At 53.2% G+C, this 17,852-nt stretch overlaps 1 protein-coding gene across 1 annotated transcript; it reads left to right on the plus strand.

Annotated features, from left to right (window-relative positions):
- Nucleotides 1-382: 382 nt before the first annotated feature.
- On the plus strand, nucleotides 383-6,304 carry LOC133352358 (uncharacterized). The gene is made up of 4 exons (XM_061567953.1): nucleotides 383-393; nucleotides 2,040-2,115; nucleotides 2,708-2,840; nucleotides 5,229-6,304. The coding sequence occupies exons 1-4, from the start codon at nucleotides 383-385 to the stop codon at nucleotides 6,281-6,283; spliced, it is 1,275 nt and encodes a 424-aa protein (XP_061423937.1). The 3' UTR covers nucleotides 6,284-6,304.
- The last annotated feature ends 11,548 nt before the right edge of the window (nucleotides 6,305-17,852 follow it).

The following is a 17,852-nucleotide window of genomic DNA, read 5'->3' on the forward strand; positions in this document are numbered from 1 at the left end:
ATGACTGGCTGATGCACCACCTGTGCCCCCTACTGTGCCATCTTGCTGTGCTTTAGCCACCCGGAGCTCTGCTGGTTGTTGTGAGCGTCGCTCCTCCGCCCTCCGTTGTTGTTGGAGGGCGACGGCCTCCAACTTCCCAGTAGCGTCCTTCACGAGCCTCCTCCACAGAGGCCGATCTTGACACCGCTGGTACCAGTCATCGGCAAGTTCACTCGTCTCCATGTCCTCCTGTACCACATCACTCCATCTCTTCTCTAGCCCGTGCCGCGCCCGTTTAGCCCCGTCTATCCAGCCGAACAAACGCTGTTTAGGCATGTGGTGGCTGGGCATGCGGGCTACATGGCCCAGCCAACGCAGCCTTGCTTGCCAGAGGAGCTCACCGATGGGGCTTTGGCCAGATTTTTCAAGGATTTGTGAGCTCCTCACACAATCCAGCCTGGTTAAACCCAAGATGGATCGTAGGCAGGCCAGCCTAAATGTTTCTAATCGGCGAAGATGTTCCATTAGGGGAGTCCACGTTTCGCAAGCATCGCAAAGGGAGGGAATGACCGTGGCCGAGAAGACCTGAAGCTTCGTGCGGAGCGACAGACCAGGTAGCTTCCACACAGCGTTACGCAACTGATGAAAAGATAGCGCTGCTGGACTGATTCGGAGTGAGATCTCTGCTGTTAAACCGGAGCCAGTCATGAGTACACTGCCCAGGTATGGGGAACTCTCCACTCTCTCCACAACTGGCCCATCACCAATTGAGGGTTGTGGGGGTGGAGTGTCCGATGGTACAAAATACCCAGGCAGGTGCTTAGTTTTGGTGGGGCTGATGGTAAGGCCCCACCTCTTCGTAGCAAGCTCCAGGTTCAGCAGCAGCGCCTCCAACTCCTCCTATGAGTGAGCAGCAATTACAAGATCATCGGCATGCATAACATGGTTGACCAATCGGGAGCCATCCCTTGACCGCACCCATGCATCGATCAGCCTCCCATTGTATCTGTACCAGATGGAAATTCGTCCGGTACAGCTATTGAAGGCTTCACGAACTATGAGATCAAAATAGATGTTAAATAATGTGGGAGCCAGAGGACATCCCTGTCGCACCCCAAGGTGTACAGGGAAAGGCTCTGACTTCTGGCCACGTAGCTTTACCCGGGCCCACTCACCATCATGAAGGTCCTGAATGATCGTGAGCAGAGAGTTAGGGACTCCGAAAGCACGAAGAACAAATCAGAGCCCTGGCCTACTGATGTTATCATAGGCCCTGCCTACAGGTACTCACACACACAGACTAATAAAGACAAAGACAAAACAACCCGTATAGCCTTAGCATACTGTTGAGGCAAGTGCTGTTAGCGTGCACCTACGAAGGCCGGCACGACACACGAAGAGGTGGGTGGCCAGCACCACGCCCAGCCGCCTTTGTCTCCCCTGTGGCGATGTTTACACACTGCACCAGGTACTCATTTGAGGTTGAGTCGACCTAGGGGAGGCCCCAGACCGCTTCAGATATTCGTCACCGTTGTTGGCCGTGAGTGGGAATCAAACTCGGATCGCCGGATTTGTAGCGTAACGCACTAACCACTACACTGCCGCTCCCCAAAATAGACGATAGGCACTCACACCAGAGGTCGCAAACGGGTTTTGATTCCTTACCCGTACCCGGCCGCACCAGCGTCGCAAATGGGTAACCGTACCCTACCCGATACCCGGCTACCCGTACCCGGCCAGGTAACGGGTAGGGTACGGGTATCGGGTACCTGATTGCGACCTCTGGGATGAAGCCATGTTGCAGGCGCGGGTGGGTTGATTCTAGGAACTTGAATTGTGAGAACAGACAAGACGTTGGGAAATGAGTGACAAACGGTTACTCACCAGTGACTCACGGCCTACCCGTACCCGTACACGGCCGCACCAGGGTCACAAACGGGTACCCGGCTACCCGTACCCGGCCGGGTACGAGTAGCCGGGTATCGGGTAGGGTACGGGTATCGGGTACCCGGTTGCGACCTCTGACTCACACACTCTCTCCCCACTCTCTCCCCGTGCAGTGCCATTCTCTACCTGAACGACGACTTTGAAGGAGGAGACTTCATCTTCACCGCACTCGACGCGGAGACCGTCACGGTGAGTGTGGCACGCGGTGTGGTACGCGGTGAGTGTGGTACGCTGTGAGTGTGGTAGGTGGTGAGTGTGGTAGGTGGTGAGTGTGGCAGGCGGTGAGTGTGGTACGCGGTGAGTGTGGTGCGCGGTGAGTGTGGTAGGTGGTGAGTGTGGCAGGCGGTGAGTGTGGCAGGTGGGGAGTCTGTTGTGCGGTGAGTGTGTTGTGTGGTGAGTGTGGTACGTGGTGAGTGTGGTACGTGGTGAGTGTTGTGTGGTGTGCGGTGAGTGTGTTGTGTGGTGAGTGTGGTACGCGGTGAGTGTGGTACGCGGTGAGTGTGGTAGGCGGTGAGTGTGGCAGGCGGTGAGTGTGGCAGGTGGTGAGTCTGTTGTGCGGTGAGTGTGTTGTGTGGTGAGTGTGGTACGTGGTGAGTGTGGTACGTGGTGAGTGTTGTGTGGTGTGCGGTGAGTGTTGTGTGGTGTGTGTGTCGCGTGGTGCTGCAGACGGCGGTGAGTGTGGCAGGCGGTGAGTGTGTTGTGCGGTGAGTGTGGTACGTGGTGAGTGCGGTACGTGTGGTGTGTGTGGTGTGTGTGTTGTGCGTGTGTCGTGGTGCGGCAGGCGGCGGTGAGTCCGCGTTGTGGCCGCCTGGTGGCGTTCTCCGCGGGCAGCGAGAACCCGCACGGGGTCCGCGCCGTGACCCGCGGGCGCCGCTGCGCACTCGCGCTGTGGTTCACCTTCGACGTGGCCAGCCGCGAGAAGGTGAGCCCACAACCACCACCACAACCACTGCCACAACCAACACCACCACTACCACCACCACAACTACCACAATCACCACCACTACCCAAACCACTACCACAACCTTCACAACCACCACCACTACAACCACCACCACCACTACCACTTACTCTCACTACACACTCTCATTACCTACCACACAAACTCCCCACTCGGTGCTGTGCTGTGCAGTAGCGCGTTGTCGACAGCAGGTGGAGGCACACTCACTGCGATGAGGGCCACATCCACTCTGACTCACCCACTCACTCACTCACCTACCCACTCACTCATCCACTCTCTCACTCACCCACTCACTCACTCACCCACTCACTCACTCACCCACCCACTCACTCACTCACTCACCCACTCACCCACCCTCTCACCCACTCGATCACCCACGCACCCACCCACCCACTAACTCACCCACTCACCCTCTCACTCACCCGCTCTCTCACTCATCCACTCACTCACCCACTCACTCACCCACTCACTCACTCACCCACCCACTTACCCACTCACTCACCCACTCACTTACCCACTCACTCACCCACTCACTCACTAACTCACTCACTAACTCACTCACCCACTCACTCACCAACTCAGCCACCAAGTCACCCACTCACTCATCCACTCACTCACCCACTGACCCACTCACTCAACCACCCACTCCCCCTCTCATTCACCCCCTCACACACCCACTCACCCATCCACCCGCTCACTCACCCACTCACTCAACCACCTACTCACCCACGGACTCACCCACTCACTCACCCACTCACCCACCCACTCACCCACTCACTCACCCACCGACCCACCGACCCACCCACTCACCCTCTCAGTCACCTCCTCACCCACCCACCCACTCACTCACCCACCCACTCACCCACTCACTCACCCACCGACCCACCCACTCACCCTCTCAGTCACCACCTCACCCACCCACCCACTCACTCACCCACCCACTCACCAACTCACTCACCCACCGACCCACTCACCCTCTCAGTCACCTCACCCACCCACTCACCCACTCACCCACTCACTCACCCACCGACCCACCCACTCACCCTCTCAGTCACCTCCTCACCCACTCACTCACTCACCCACCCACTTACCCACTCACTAACCTACGCACTCACCTACTCAACCACCCACTCACCCATCTACTCACCCACTCACTCACCCACTCACCCACCCACTGACCCACTCACTCAACCACCCACTCCCCCTCTCATTCACCCCCTCACACACCCACTCACCCATCCACCCATTCACTCACCTACTCACTCAACCACCTACTCACTCAACCACCTACTCACCCACTCACTCACACACCCACTCACTCATCCACGGACTCACCCGCTCACCCACCCACTTACCCTCTCAGTCACCTCCTCACCCACCCACTCACCCTCTCAGTCACCTCCTCACCCACCCACTCACCCACTCACTCACCCACCGACCCACCCACTCACCCTCTCAGTCACCCACCCACTCACTCATCCACGGACTCACCCGCTCACCCACCCACTCACCCTCTCAGTCACCTCCTCACCCACCCACCCACTCACCCTCTCAGTCACCTCCTCACCCACCCACCCACTCACCACCGCTGGGGTCTTCGGCTCCGGGGACTCTCAGACACTCGGTGGGGTGGGGACTCCGGGGGCTGCCCTTGCCCCCCTCCCCCCCTGCCCCTCCCCCCTGCCCCTCCCCCCCTGCCCCTCTCACCCTGCCCCTCTCTCCCTGCCCCTCTCTCCCTGCCCCTCCCCCCCTGCCCCTCTCCCCCTGCCCCTCTCACCCCGCCCCTCTCAACCCGCCCCTCCCCCCCTGCCCCTCTCACCCCACCCCTCCCCCCCTGCCCCTCCCCTGCCCCTCTCTCCCTGCCCCTCTCTCCCTGCCCCTCCCCCCCCTGCCCCTCTCCCCCTGCCCTTCTCCCCCTGCCCTTCTCCCCCTGCCCTTCTCCCCCTGCCCTTCTCCCCCTGCCCTTCTCCCCCTGCCCTTCTCCCCCCGCCCTTCTCCCCCTGCCCTTCTCCCCCTGCCCCTCTCCCCCTGCCCCTCCCCCCCTGCCCCTCCCCCCCCTGCCCCTCTTACCCTGCCCCTCTCTCCCTGCCCCTCTCTCCCTGCCCCTCCCCCCCTGCCCCTCTCACCCTGCCCTCTCCCCCCCAGCCCCTCTCTCCCTGCCCCTCTCTCCCTGCCCCTCTCTCCCTGCCCCTCCCCCCTGCCCCTCCCCCCTGCCCTTCTCCACCTGCCCCTCTCTCCCTGCCCCTCTCACCCCGCCCCTCTCACCCTGCCCCTCTCACCCCACCCCTCCCCCCCTGCCCCTTGCCCTGCAGGAGAGGGTCCGTGCCGAGGACCTCATGAGGGAGATGTTCTCCGAGGAGGACGCCCTGCAGCAAATCCGCACGGAGGGGGAGCAGCAGAGGGACGAGCTCTGAGCAGAGCTCACGACACCCTGCACCTCGCACACGACACCCTGCAGCTCACTCACGACACCCTGCACCTCGCACACGACACCCTGCACCTCACTCACGACACCCTGCACCTCACACACGACACCCTGCACCTCGCACACGACACCCTGCACCTCACTCACGACACCCTGCACCTCACACACGACACCCTGCACCTCGCACACGACACCCTGCACCTCACTCACGACACCCTGCACCTCACTCACGACACCCTGCACCTCACACACGACACCCTGCACCTCACTCACGACACCCTGCACCTCACACACGACACCCTGCACCTCACACACGACACCCTGCACCTCACTCACGACACCCTGCACCTCACACACGGCGCCCTGCACCTCACACACGACACCCTGCACCTCACACACGACACCCTGCACCTCACACACGACACCCTGCACCTCACTCACGACACCCTGCACCTCACTCACGACACCCTGCACCTCACACACGACACCCTGCACCTCACACACGACACCCTGCACCTCACACACGACACCCTGCACCTCACACACGACACCCTGCACCTCACTCACGACACCCTGCACCTCACACACGGCGCCCTGCACCTCACACACGGCGCCCTGCACCTCACACACGACACCCTGCACCTCACACACGACACCCTGCACCTCACACACGACACCCTGCACCTCACTCACGACACCCTGCACCTCACTCACGACACCCTGCACCTCACACACGACACCCTGCACCTCACACACGACACCCTGCACCTCACTCACGACACCCCGCACCTCACACACGGCGCCCTGCACCTCACTCACGACACCCTGCACCTCAATCACGACACCCTGCACCTCACTCACGACACCCTGCACCTCACACACGGCGCCCTGCACCTCACACACGGCGCCCTGCACGAGACGCCCTGCCGAAAGAAACCACCTTTTGTAAAAAATACAGAATCACAGAATAAACCGCGCGATGGCATCGCGCCCCGCCTGAGACTCTCATTGTCGACCCAAGCGTGTCCAGTGAATACAACATCACCGTCAACATCGTCATCAACATCATCATCACCATCAACATCACTGTCAACATCAACATCACCATCAACATCGTCAACATCGTCATCAACATCGCCATCGTCAACATCACCATCGTCAACATCACCATCAATATCATCAACATGCCCATCGTCAAAATCACAATCAACATCACCATCAACATCCCCATCAACATCACCATTAACATCCCCATCGTCAACATCGTCAACATCGTCAACATCACTGTCAACATCAACATCATCAACATCACCATCAATATCAACATCCCCATCGTCAACATCACCATCAACATCGTCAACATCACTGTCAACATCAACATCCCCATCAACATCACCATCAACATCCCCATCAACATCGTCAACATCACCATCGTCAACATCGTCAACATCACCATCAACATCACCATCATCACCATCATTATCAGCAGCATCGTGACCACCACGACCATGACATCACCATCATCACCATCATCACCACCATCATCGTGACCACCAGGACCATGACATCACCATCATCATCAGCAGCATCGTGACCACCACGACCATGACATCACCATCATCCTCGTCACTCCGTGGTGTTCACCCAGGGGGCGACTCTGCGAGTCTCTTGGTCCAGGAGGGCTTCCTGCCACGAGCGATGTTGCTGCGGTTTGAACGAAGTCGCGATCCCATTTCGGTTGATTTGCAGCTGAAACAATCAGCCGCCGGGGACCAGATTGTGACCGATGCCTCTTCCACTGTGCGTGGGGAGCGGTGGCGCAGCGGTTAGCGCTACGCCGCGCTACGAACACGACCACCCGAGTTCGATTCCCGCTCACGGCCAACAGCCCGTGTGATGAGTATCTGAACTTATCCTGGACCTCCCCTAGGTCGACTCGGACTCAAATGAGTACTTGGTGTGCGGTGTGTAGTAAACATCGTCACTGGGGAGACAAAGGCGGCCGGGCGTGGTGTTGGCCACCCACCCCCTCGTGTGCCGTGTCGGCCTTCATAGGTGCTCGCTAACAGCACTTGTCCCTACAGTCTGTTGAGGCTACACGGGGGATCTTTGTCTATGTCAGTGTGTGTGTCTTTGTCAGTGGCACTGTATGTCTGTATGTCTGTATGTGTGTCAGTGTCACTGTGTGTACATGTGTATGTCTGTGTGTGCGTGTCAGTGTCAGACTGTAACAACTACAGGGGCATCTCACTCCTCAGTGTGCCGGGAAAGGTCCTGGCAAGAATTATTCAACATCGCCTTGCTAGGCACGCTGAGGAGAGGCTTGCGGAACCCCAATGCGGTTTCAGGAAAGGGCGGTCCTGCACAGATGCCATATTTTCTGTCCGTCTGCTACAGCAGAGGTGTAGGGAATTCCAACAAGACCTACATCTCTGCTTTATTGACCTGGTCAAGGCCTATGATACCATCAGTAGGCCTGGGCTCTGGGTTGTTATTCGTGCTTTCGGAATCCCTGACCCTCTACTCACGATCATTAAGGACCTTCATGATGGTGAGCGGGCCCGGGTAAAACTACGTGGCCGGGAGTCAGAGGCTTTCCTTGTACACCTTGGGGTGCGACAGGGATGTCCTCTGGCTCCCACATTACACTGGTCAACAATTTTTATTTTTGTATTTTCTGGCCTGGACTTTTGCAGCTGTTTTAGACTAATTTCAGGGTGCTGATTCCAAATTTGATCTCAGATTTTCTCTATCACATCTCATTTTTATGCTATCGGCATACCCCATTTTCATTGATTTTACCCGAAATTAACTCTGTCACTTATGATTGCAAGTTGTTGCGAGTCAGTGACTGCTTTAGTGTTAAAATATGGTGCTGTATTTTTAGGATAGTGTGTTTATAATATCATTTTATGTAGATATCCACATTTATTTAATATTTTTCTTCTGCAGGGCGTGATCTAACAATGGCTACAACATCCGAAAGAAGGAAATGCAGTAATGACCCAGATATCTTCTGCTACATCTGTGGCAGCTTCACTTTGCAGGATCAAAGGCGCAACATCAATACCTTTGTCAAGAAGGTTTATCTTGCCTACTTTAAAGTACGACTTGGAGACCAAGACAAAAATTGAGCTCCTCACAAAGTGTGTAAAACCTGTGTTGAAACTTTGCGATCATGGTCTAAAGGAAGGAATGCTAAGCTGAAGTTTGGTGTGCTAATGGTTTAGAGAGAACCTACAAACCATTTGGATAACTGCTACTTCTGCCTTGTCAATGTAAAAGGTTTCAATAAGAAAAACAAACAACACCTACAATACCCAGGTATCACATCTGCCAGACGACCAGTTGAGCACTGTGACGAAATACCTGTGCCTGTATTTACTGAACCACCAGAGATTGATGTTGAATCCCTCAGTTTACCTGCTTCTACAGATTATGATGCTCAGATCGAATCTACGCCATCTGATGCAGATTGTGATAAAATGTCCTTGTTTAGTCAGCCTGAATTGAATGATCTTGTAAGAGATTTGTATTTGCCAAAGCAGTCCGCTGAATTGTTGGCTTCCAGGCTGCAAGAGAAAGGACTACTCAGACCTGGCACTAGTGTCTCCTTTTATCGTAACAGAGAAGCAGCACTGCGAAAGTACTTCCATTCAGATGGTCAACTTGTTCATTGGAATGATGTTGAAGGGCTTCTTCTCAATATGGGACTGCCCGCATATGATTCAAGTGAATGGGGACTTTTTATTGACAGTAGTAAAAGGAGTTTGAAATGTGTGTCACTTAACAACAGAAATATATATGGTTCAATCCCAATAGGACACTCTGTAAAAATGAATGAAGCGTATGCCAACATCAAAATTGTTCTGGATAGATTGGAATACCATGTTCATGGATGGCTAATTTGTGTTGATTTGAAAATGGTTAATTTTCTGCTGGGTCAGCAAGGAGGTCACACCAAATACCCTTGTTTCCTGTGCTACTGGGACAGTAGGGCTACATTAGAACACTGGGTTAAAAAGAACTGGCCACCAAGAATCAGTTTGACGCCTGGTGACAAGAACATCAAGAATGAGCCTCTGGTTGATAGGAATAAAATTGTATTTCCCCCACTGCACATAAAACTTGGGTTAATGAAGCGATTCGTCAAAGCTCTTGATCACACTGGAGACTGCTTCAGCTTAAGTGAGGGAAAAAAGTATTTGATCTCCTGCTGATTTTGTACATTTGCCCACTGACAAAGAAATTATCAGTCTATAATTTTAATGTTAGGTTTATTTGAACAGTGAGAGACAGAATAACAACAACAAAATCAAGAAAAACGCATGTCAAAAATGTTATAAATTGATTTGCATTTTAACGAGGGAAATAAGTATTTGACCCCTCTGCAAAACATGACTTAGTACTTGGTGGCAAAACCCTTGCTGGCAATCACAGAGGTCAGACGTTTCTTGTAGTTGGCCACCAGGTTTGCACACATCTCAGGAGGGATTTTGTCCCACTCCTCTTTGCAGATCTTCTCCAAGTCATTAAGGTTTCGAGGCTGACGTTTGTAACTCGAACCTTCAGCTCCCTCCACAGATTTTCTACGGGATTAAGGTCTGGAGACTGGCAAGGCCACTCCAGGACCTTAATGTGCTTCTTCTTGAGCCACTCCTTTGTTGCCTTGGTCGTGTGTTTTGGGTCATTGTCATGCTTGAATACCCATCCACGATCCATTTTCAATGCCCTGACTGAGGGAAGGAGGTTCTCACCCAAGATTTGACGGTACATGGCCCCGTCCATCGTCCCTTTGATGCGGTGAAGTTGTCCTGTCCCTTTAGCAGAAAAACACCCCAAAAGCATAATGTTTCCACCTCCATGTTTGACGGTGGGGATGGTGTTCTTAGGGTCATAGGCAGCATTCCTCCTCCCAACACGGCGAGCTCAGTTGACGCCAAAGAGCTCCATTTTGGTCTCATCTGACCACAACACTTTCACCCAGTTGTCCTCTGAATCATTCAGATGTTCATTGGCAAACTTCAGACGGGCATGTGTATGTGCTTTCTTGAGCAGGGGGACCTTGCGGGCGCTGCAGGATTTCAGTCCTTCACGGCGTAGTGTGTTACCAACTGTTTTCTTGGTGACTATGGTCCCAGCTGCCTTGAGATCATTGACAAGATCCTCCCGTGTAGTTCTGGGCTGATTCCTCACCGTTCTCATGATTATTGCAACTCCACGAGGTGAGATCTTGCATGGAGCCCCAGGCTGAGGGAGATTGACAGTTATTTTGTGTTTCTTCCATTTGCGAATAATCGCACCAACTATTGTCACCTTCTCACCAAGCTGCTTGGTGATGGTCTTGTAGCCCATTCCAGCCTTGTGTAGATCTACAATCTTGTCCCTGACATCCTTGGAGAGCTCTTTGGTCTTGGCCATGGTGGAGAGTTTGGAATCTGATTGATTGCTTCTGTGAACAGGTGTCTTTTATACAGGTAACAAGCTGAGATTAGGAGCACTCCCTGGGAGCCAGAAATCTTTCTGATTGAGAGGGGGTTAAATACGTATTTCCCTCATTAAAATGCAAATCAATTTATAACATTTTTGACATGCGTTTTTCTGGATTGTGTTGTTGTTATTCTGTCTCTCACTGTTCAAATGAACCTACCATTAAAATTATAGACTGATAATTTCTTTGTCAGTGGGCAAACGTACAAAATCAGCAGGGGATCAAATACTTTTTTCCCTCACTGTATATATGTTCAACCTTTTCAAGCCTTAGTGCCGAGAAGAAAAAGGCAGGAATATTTGATGGCCCTCAAATAAGAACACTCATCAGGGATCCACACTTTGTTACAACAATGACTGCGGCAGAGGCTAGAGCTTGGAATGCATTCTCTGATGTGGTGCGGAATTTCCTTGGGAACAGGCAAGCGGACAACTATCGAGAGATTGTGGAGGAGCTGCTCTTGAGTTTCCAAGCACTTGGATGTAGAATGAGCATCAAGGTTCACTACTTACATAGTCACTTGGCCCAGTTTCCAGAGAGCATGGGTCACGTGAGCGAAGAACAAGGTGAACGCTTTCATCAAGACATTAAAGTTATGGAAGAACGTTGCCAAGGCGATGGGACTCAAACATGATGGCAGATTACTGCCCATGGGTTGCACAGAAGTCTAGCAGCCTCCTACTATTGCTCTTGAACTGATCTGGCCCATGCATTCCAATCACTCCAGACCAGGTGCCAGCGTCATAAAGTCACCCAACAGGATGACTCTATCCCGAGGGGCCACTTTAGCGAGCACCTGGGACAGGAGGTTATAGAAGGCATCTGAATCCTCGGGTCTGTCTGCGTCCCTGCGCTCATGTTCATAGTCTGTGGAGGCGGAAGCAACCAGCACCACCAGCACCACCACCACCACCAGCACCATTCCTCACCTCCCGTTGATGGAGAGACGTGCCACACATTAGCCGGGGACTTCCAGGATTGACAAACCTCGCCGCCACGCTCCCACGTGCCTTTGTTCAAAAGAAGAACCGCTCCCTGTTGTTTGGCAGATTCCTGCGCCGCTATGCGTAGAGGACTGTCCATCCGTCAGGGTGACAGGAGCCAGAGCCAGGCCACAGGACTCCCAGTATTCCGTAGAGGTCCAGGTGGTAACAGTCGAGCTCCCGACAGAGGACAGGCAGCCTTTGCCACGCAGTCAACGTTCGGAGATTCCACGTGGCCAGTCGCAGTGGCGTCTCCCTTCGGGAAGACCCCCGAGTGGAGCGGTGTGGGGTGTGGGGGTGTAGGGGAGGTTTGGTCTGGGTCTGCCTCATCAAAAAAGTAACTTGCAGCGCCACACCTACCAGCATCCTTAAGGGAAAGAACGATGATCCGATCTCAGCCCCCCCACTAACAAGAGGTTCGCAGCTTTGCTGAACATTTCTGTGAGGTCTTGGGAGGAGATGAAACCCCTCAGCTCGACCAACATCACAGGTCAATGTGAGGGTTGACCGTGCCGGTGCTGCTGCTGCTGCTGCGTCTCACATCACTTGAAGCTGCTCCCTGGCTGGCCTGAGGCGCCATCTGTTGAGGAAGCTCCAAGGGCAATCTGGAGCTTGAAACCAGGTAGAGCACCGGGCCGAGAGGACCTCTCAAGCGAACTGCTGTGGGAGAGGGTGGCGTTTGTGTGCAGACTGTCGGGCGTGACATCATTACACCCGTCTGGTCCACAGGACGGGATCCGCTGGATTTGAAGGTTGCCCTGGTGGGGTTGCACGCACTGACTGCAACTACCGGGGCATCTTCTCTCCTCGGTGTGCCGGCGAAGATCCTGACGAGGGGTTATTCAACATCGGCCCCTTTCTGAGGCCGCTGAGGAGAAGCTTGTGGAGCCACCACGTGATGAGCCACTTTGTTGAGCTCGCATTTGTGGCCAGGTCTGTTCTGAAAGTTAAGTTAATAGCTAGGTGGGCTTTGCCTGGTAAGAATGTTGTACCTGGTAAAATGCTTTGCCTGTTAAGAATGTTGTACCTGGTAAGAATGTTGTACCTGGTAAGAATGCTTTACCTGGTAAGAATGTTGTACCTGGTAAGAATGTTGTACCTGGTAAGAATGTTGTACCTGGTAAGAATGTTTTACCTGAATAGAATGTTGAAGATAATTTTTGGCCACGTAGATCTAGACGCTTTCCATGAATGTACCGGTGGGATTTCCATCTGGTATAGATACAATGGGTTGGTTATGATCGATGCCCGGGTGTGGTCAAGGGATGACTCACCCTAATGGTCAACCATGTTATGCGTGCGGATGATCTTGGTAGTCGGTGCCCACTCTGTGAAGGAGTTGGCGACTCTACGGCTGATCTTGGAGCATCATGCCACTAAGCGGTGGGGCCTGACCATCATCCTCACAAAAGTAAAGCACTTGCCTGGGTATTCTATGCCATGGAATGCTCCCCTCCCGCCACTCCCCATGAGTTGTGGAGAGAGTGGAGAAGTTTCCATACTTGGGCAGTGTGTTTACGACCAGCTCCGGTTTGGCAGCAGAGGTCTCACTCCAAATCAGCCGAGCGGAATTCTCTTTTCGTCGAAGCTACCTGGCCCATCACTCCATACGAAGCTGTCTTCTTGGCCACAGTTTTTACCTCCCTTCTCTATGCTTGTGAAACGTGAAGCGCTCTAAAGAAACATTCAGGCTGGCCCTGCCTACGATCGATCCTGGGTTTAACTAGACTGGGATGTGTGAGGAGCTCACAAATATTTGAAAGACCTCGGACACAGTTTCCATCAGTGAGCTCCTCCGGCAGGCGAGGCTGTGTTGGCTGGGTCACGTAGCCCGCATGCCCAATCAGCTTCTGTTTGGCCGGATAGAGGGGGCTAAACAGGCGCCACACGGGCTAGAGAAGAGATGGAGTGATGCAATACATGAGGATTTGGAGCTGATCGGATGTACCAAAGATTGGTGCAAGCGGTGTCAAGATTGGCCTCTGGAGGAGGGCCGTGAAGGACGCAACTGGGCAGTTGGAGGCAGTCGCCCTCCTACAACAACGGAGGGCGGAGGAGAAGCGACGCTCACAACAACGAGCGGAGCGTAGGCGGATAAAGCACCAGCAAGTTGGCACAGTAGGGAGCACAGGTGGTGCAACGGCCAGTCATCTCAGGCTGTCAACCCGTGGCACCTGCTGCGTCTATCCCGTGACCGTTCTGAAAGCTCGTCGTCAACACTTCACGTGTCCTCAGAAGTGCACCTAGCCTGGCACAAACATCGCGTGGGGTTCCTCCGGGTTCTCCGCTTTCCTCCTTCACATACTGTAGCTAAACCCACACACGCTGTGGAACTGCTATCGGCAACAGGACATCGCCAATTGTTGAATGATGACCTGGAGAATCACTCAGCTGGGATCGTACAGCGGCAGCGGCAGCAGCAGCAGCAACATCGCCGGAAAGAGGGTAGGACCCTCCTTTGAAAATGAGTCTTGAGGCTCAGTGAGAGTTTCCCGAGTGAACACGCGGAGTTGATGATGATGGGTGATGATGGTAGTGGTCCTGATGATGATGATGATGTTGCTGGAGATGAAGTGATGATGATGATCATGACGATAAGATGAAATGTTGATTGCTATGATAAAGCTTATATTGATGATGACGATGATGGTTTGATGCCATTTGTGGCTGTGTAGATGCTCATGGTAATGGTTGCGATGATGATATTGTATTGATGCTGACGATGCGATGTTGATGATGTGATGCTGATCATGGTTGTGATGATGTGGATGACGATTCTGCTTGCTGCTGCTGATGATAGCTGCTCCTGATGATAGCTGCAATTATGTGGGTGATAATGCTGCTGCTGATGATGTTGATGTTGATGATAATGAAGATGGTTGTGATGTTGATAATGACGATGTGGATGTTGATGATGACGATGGTAGCGATGCTCATAATGACGATCGTTGTGATGCTGATGATGACGATGTGGATATTGATGTTGACAATTGTTGTGATGATGTTGATGACAATGGTTATGATGACAATGGTTCTGACGATGGTTATGATGATGGTTATGATGATGGTTATGATGATAATGATGGTTATGATGATGGTTATGATGATGGTTGTGATGTTGATAATGACGATGTGGATGTTGATGATGACGATGGTTGTGATGATGTTGATGACAATGGTTATGATGATGGTTATGATGATGATGATGGTTATGATGATGGTTATGATGATGATGGTTATGATGATGATGATGGTATGATGATGGTTATGATGATGGTTATGATGATGATGATGGTTATGATGATGGTTATGATGATGGTTATGATGATGATGATGGTATGATGATGGTTATGATGATGATGGTTATGATGATGGTTATGATGATGATGATGATGGTTATGATGATGATGATGGTTATGATGATGGTTATGATGATGGTTATGATGATGGTTATGATGATGATGATGGTTATGATGATGGTTATGATGATGATGATGGTTATGATGATGGTTATGATGATGGGTATGATGATGGTTATGATGATGATGGTTATGATGATGGTTATGATGGTTATGATGATGGTTATGATGATGGTTATGATGATGATGGTTATGATGATGGTTATGATGATGGTTATGATGATGATGGTTATGATGATGGTTATGATGATGGTTATGATGATGATGGTTATGATGATGGTTATGATGATGGTTATGATGATGGTATGATGATGGTTATGCTGATGGTTATGATGATGGTTATGATGATGATGGTTATGATGATGGTTATGATGATGGTTTATGATGATGATGGTTATGATGATGGTTATGATGATGGTTATGATGATGATGGTTATGATGATGGTTATGATGATGGTTATGATGATGATGGTTATGATGATGGTTATGATGATGGTTATGATGATGATGGTTATGATGATGGTTATGATGATGGTTATGATGATGGTTATGATGATGGTTATGATGATGATGGTTATGATGATGGTTATGATGATGGTTATGATGATGATGGTTATGATGATGGTTATGATGATGGTTATGATGATGGTTATGATGATGGTTATGATGATGGTTATGATGATGATGATGGTTATGATGATGGTTATGATGATGGTTATGATGATGGTTATGATGATGATGCATCTGGAGGTACTCGCCGCTGCGAGCATCTCTGACGCCACTCGCCCCGACCCCCCCTCGCCCCCGCCCTGATCCCCCATTCCCCCTCCCCCCGCCGCCCACCCCCCTCGCCTAACGAACACATGATTACAGAGAATGGAGGCTCCTAACTCCATTCCCCCTCTCCCTCCCCCCTCGTCCCCCCCCTCTCACCCCGCCCCCCGCCGAATCTTTCTCGCCCCCTCCCTTCTCCCAAAAGCGTCTCCCTCTCCCTCCCCTCACTTCCTCTCCTCCCGCCCCTCACATCTCCCACCACTCTCGCTCCCACCCCACACATCTCTCATCCGTGCGTCTCTCCCCTCCCTAGGTGTGCGGGGTGAGTGGGTGAGGTGGGTGAGTGAGGTGGGTGGGTGAGGTGGGGTGAGTGAGGTGGGTGAGTGAGGTGGGGTGAGTGAGGTGAGTGAGGTGAGTGAGTGAGGTGGGGTGAGTGAGTGGGGTGAGTGAGGTGGGTGAGTGAGGTGGGGTGAGTGAGGTGGGGCGAGTGGGGTGAGGTGAGTGAGTGAGGTGGGGTGAGTGAGGTGGGTGAGTGAGGTGGGGTGAGTGAGGTGAGTGAGGTGAGTGAGTGAGGTGGGGTGAGTGAGGTGGGTGAGTGAGGTGGGTGAGTGAGGTGGGTGAGTGAGGTGGGGTGAGTGAGGTGAGTGAGTGAGGGGGGGTGAGTGAGTGGGGTGAGTGAGGTGGGTGAGTGAGGTGGGGTGAGTGAGGTGGGGTGAGTGGGGTGAGGTGAGTGCGTGAGGTGGGGTGAGTGAGTGAGGTGAGTGAGGTGGGTGAGTGAGGTGGGGTGAGTGAGGTGGGGCGAGTGAGGTGAGGTGAGTGAGTGAGGTGGGGTGAGGTGAGTGAGGTGAGTGAGGTGAGTGAGTGAGAGAGTGAGTGAGTGAGGTGGGGTGAGTGAGGTGGAGTGAGGTGAGTGAGGTGAGTGAGTGAGTGAGTGAGGTGGGGTGAGTGAGGTGGGGTGAGTGAGGTGGAGTGAGTTCGATGGAGTGAGTGGGGTGGGTGAGGTGGGGTGAGTGAGGTGAGGGTGAGGTGGGGTGAGTGAGGTGAGTGAGTGAGGTGGGGTGAGTGAGGTGGGGTGAGTGAGTGAGTGAGGTGGTTGAGTGAGGTGGGGTGGGGTGGGTGAGTGGGGTGAGTGAGGTGGGGTGAGTGAGGTGGGGTGAGTGAGGTGGGGTGAGTGAGATGGGGTGAGCGACCTTACGATCCATCCTGGTTAAAGCGAGGAGCTCACAGATCCTTGAGAGATCTGGACACAGTCCCATCAGCGAACTCCTTCGGCAGCCGAGGCTGCGTTAGCTGGGTCACGTAGCTCGCATGCCCAGCCACCCCATGCTGCTCAAGCAGATTCTGTTTGGCCGGATAGAGGGGGCTTAACGTGGGCGGCACGGGCTAGAGAAGTGATGGAGCTGATGCGGTACAGGAGGACGTGGAGCTGAGTGGACTTGCCAAAAATCGGTACCAGCGGTGTCAAGATCGGCCTCTGTGGAGTGGAGGAGGAGGCTTGTGAAGGACGCTGCTGCTGCTACTGGGCAGTTGGAAGCAGTCGCCCTCCAACAACAACGGAGGGCGGAGGAGCGACGCTCACAACAACGAGCGGAGCGCCGGGTGGCTAAAGCACAGCAAGTTGGTACAGTAGGGGGCACAGGTGGTGCATCAGCCAGTCATCTCGGTCATCTCGGTCAGTCGACCCGTGGCACCTGGGTCTGCCCCGTGACCTCCTGCCAGCGGGCGTTCGACACTTCACGTGGCCTCAAGGTGCACTTGGCCTGGCACAAGCATCGTGGTGACGTCACCGCCACTTAGTGGCGAATGGCGGTTGTTGTTGTTGTTGTTGTGTGTGTGAGTGGGTGTGAGATGGTGTGAGATGGTGAGATGGTGG

The sequence above is a fragment of the Lethenteron reissneri genome, chromosome 40, assembly GCF_015708825.2.
Source record: "Lethenteron reissneri isolate LAM-NWPU_2019-01 chromosome 40, ASM1570882v1, whole genome shotgun sequence".
Lineage (NCBI taxonomy): Eukaryota > Metazoa > Chordata > Hyperoartia > Petromyzontiformes > Petromyzontidae > Lethenteron > Lethenteron reissneri.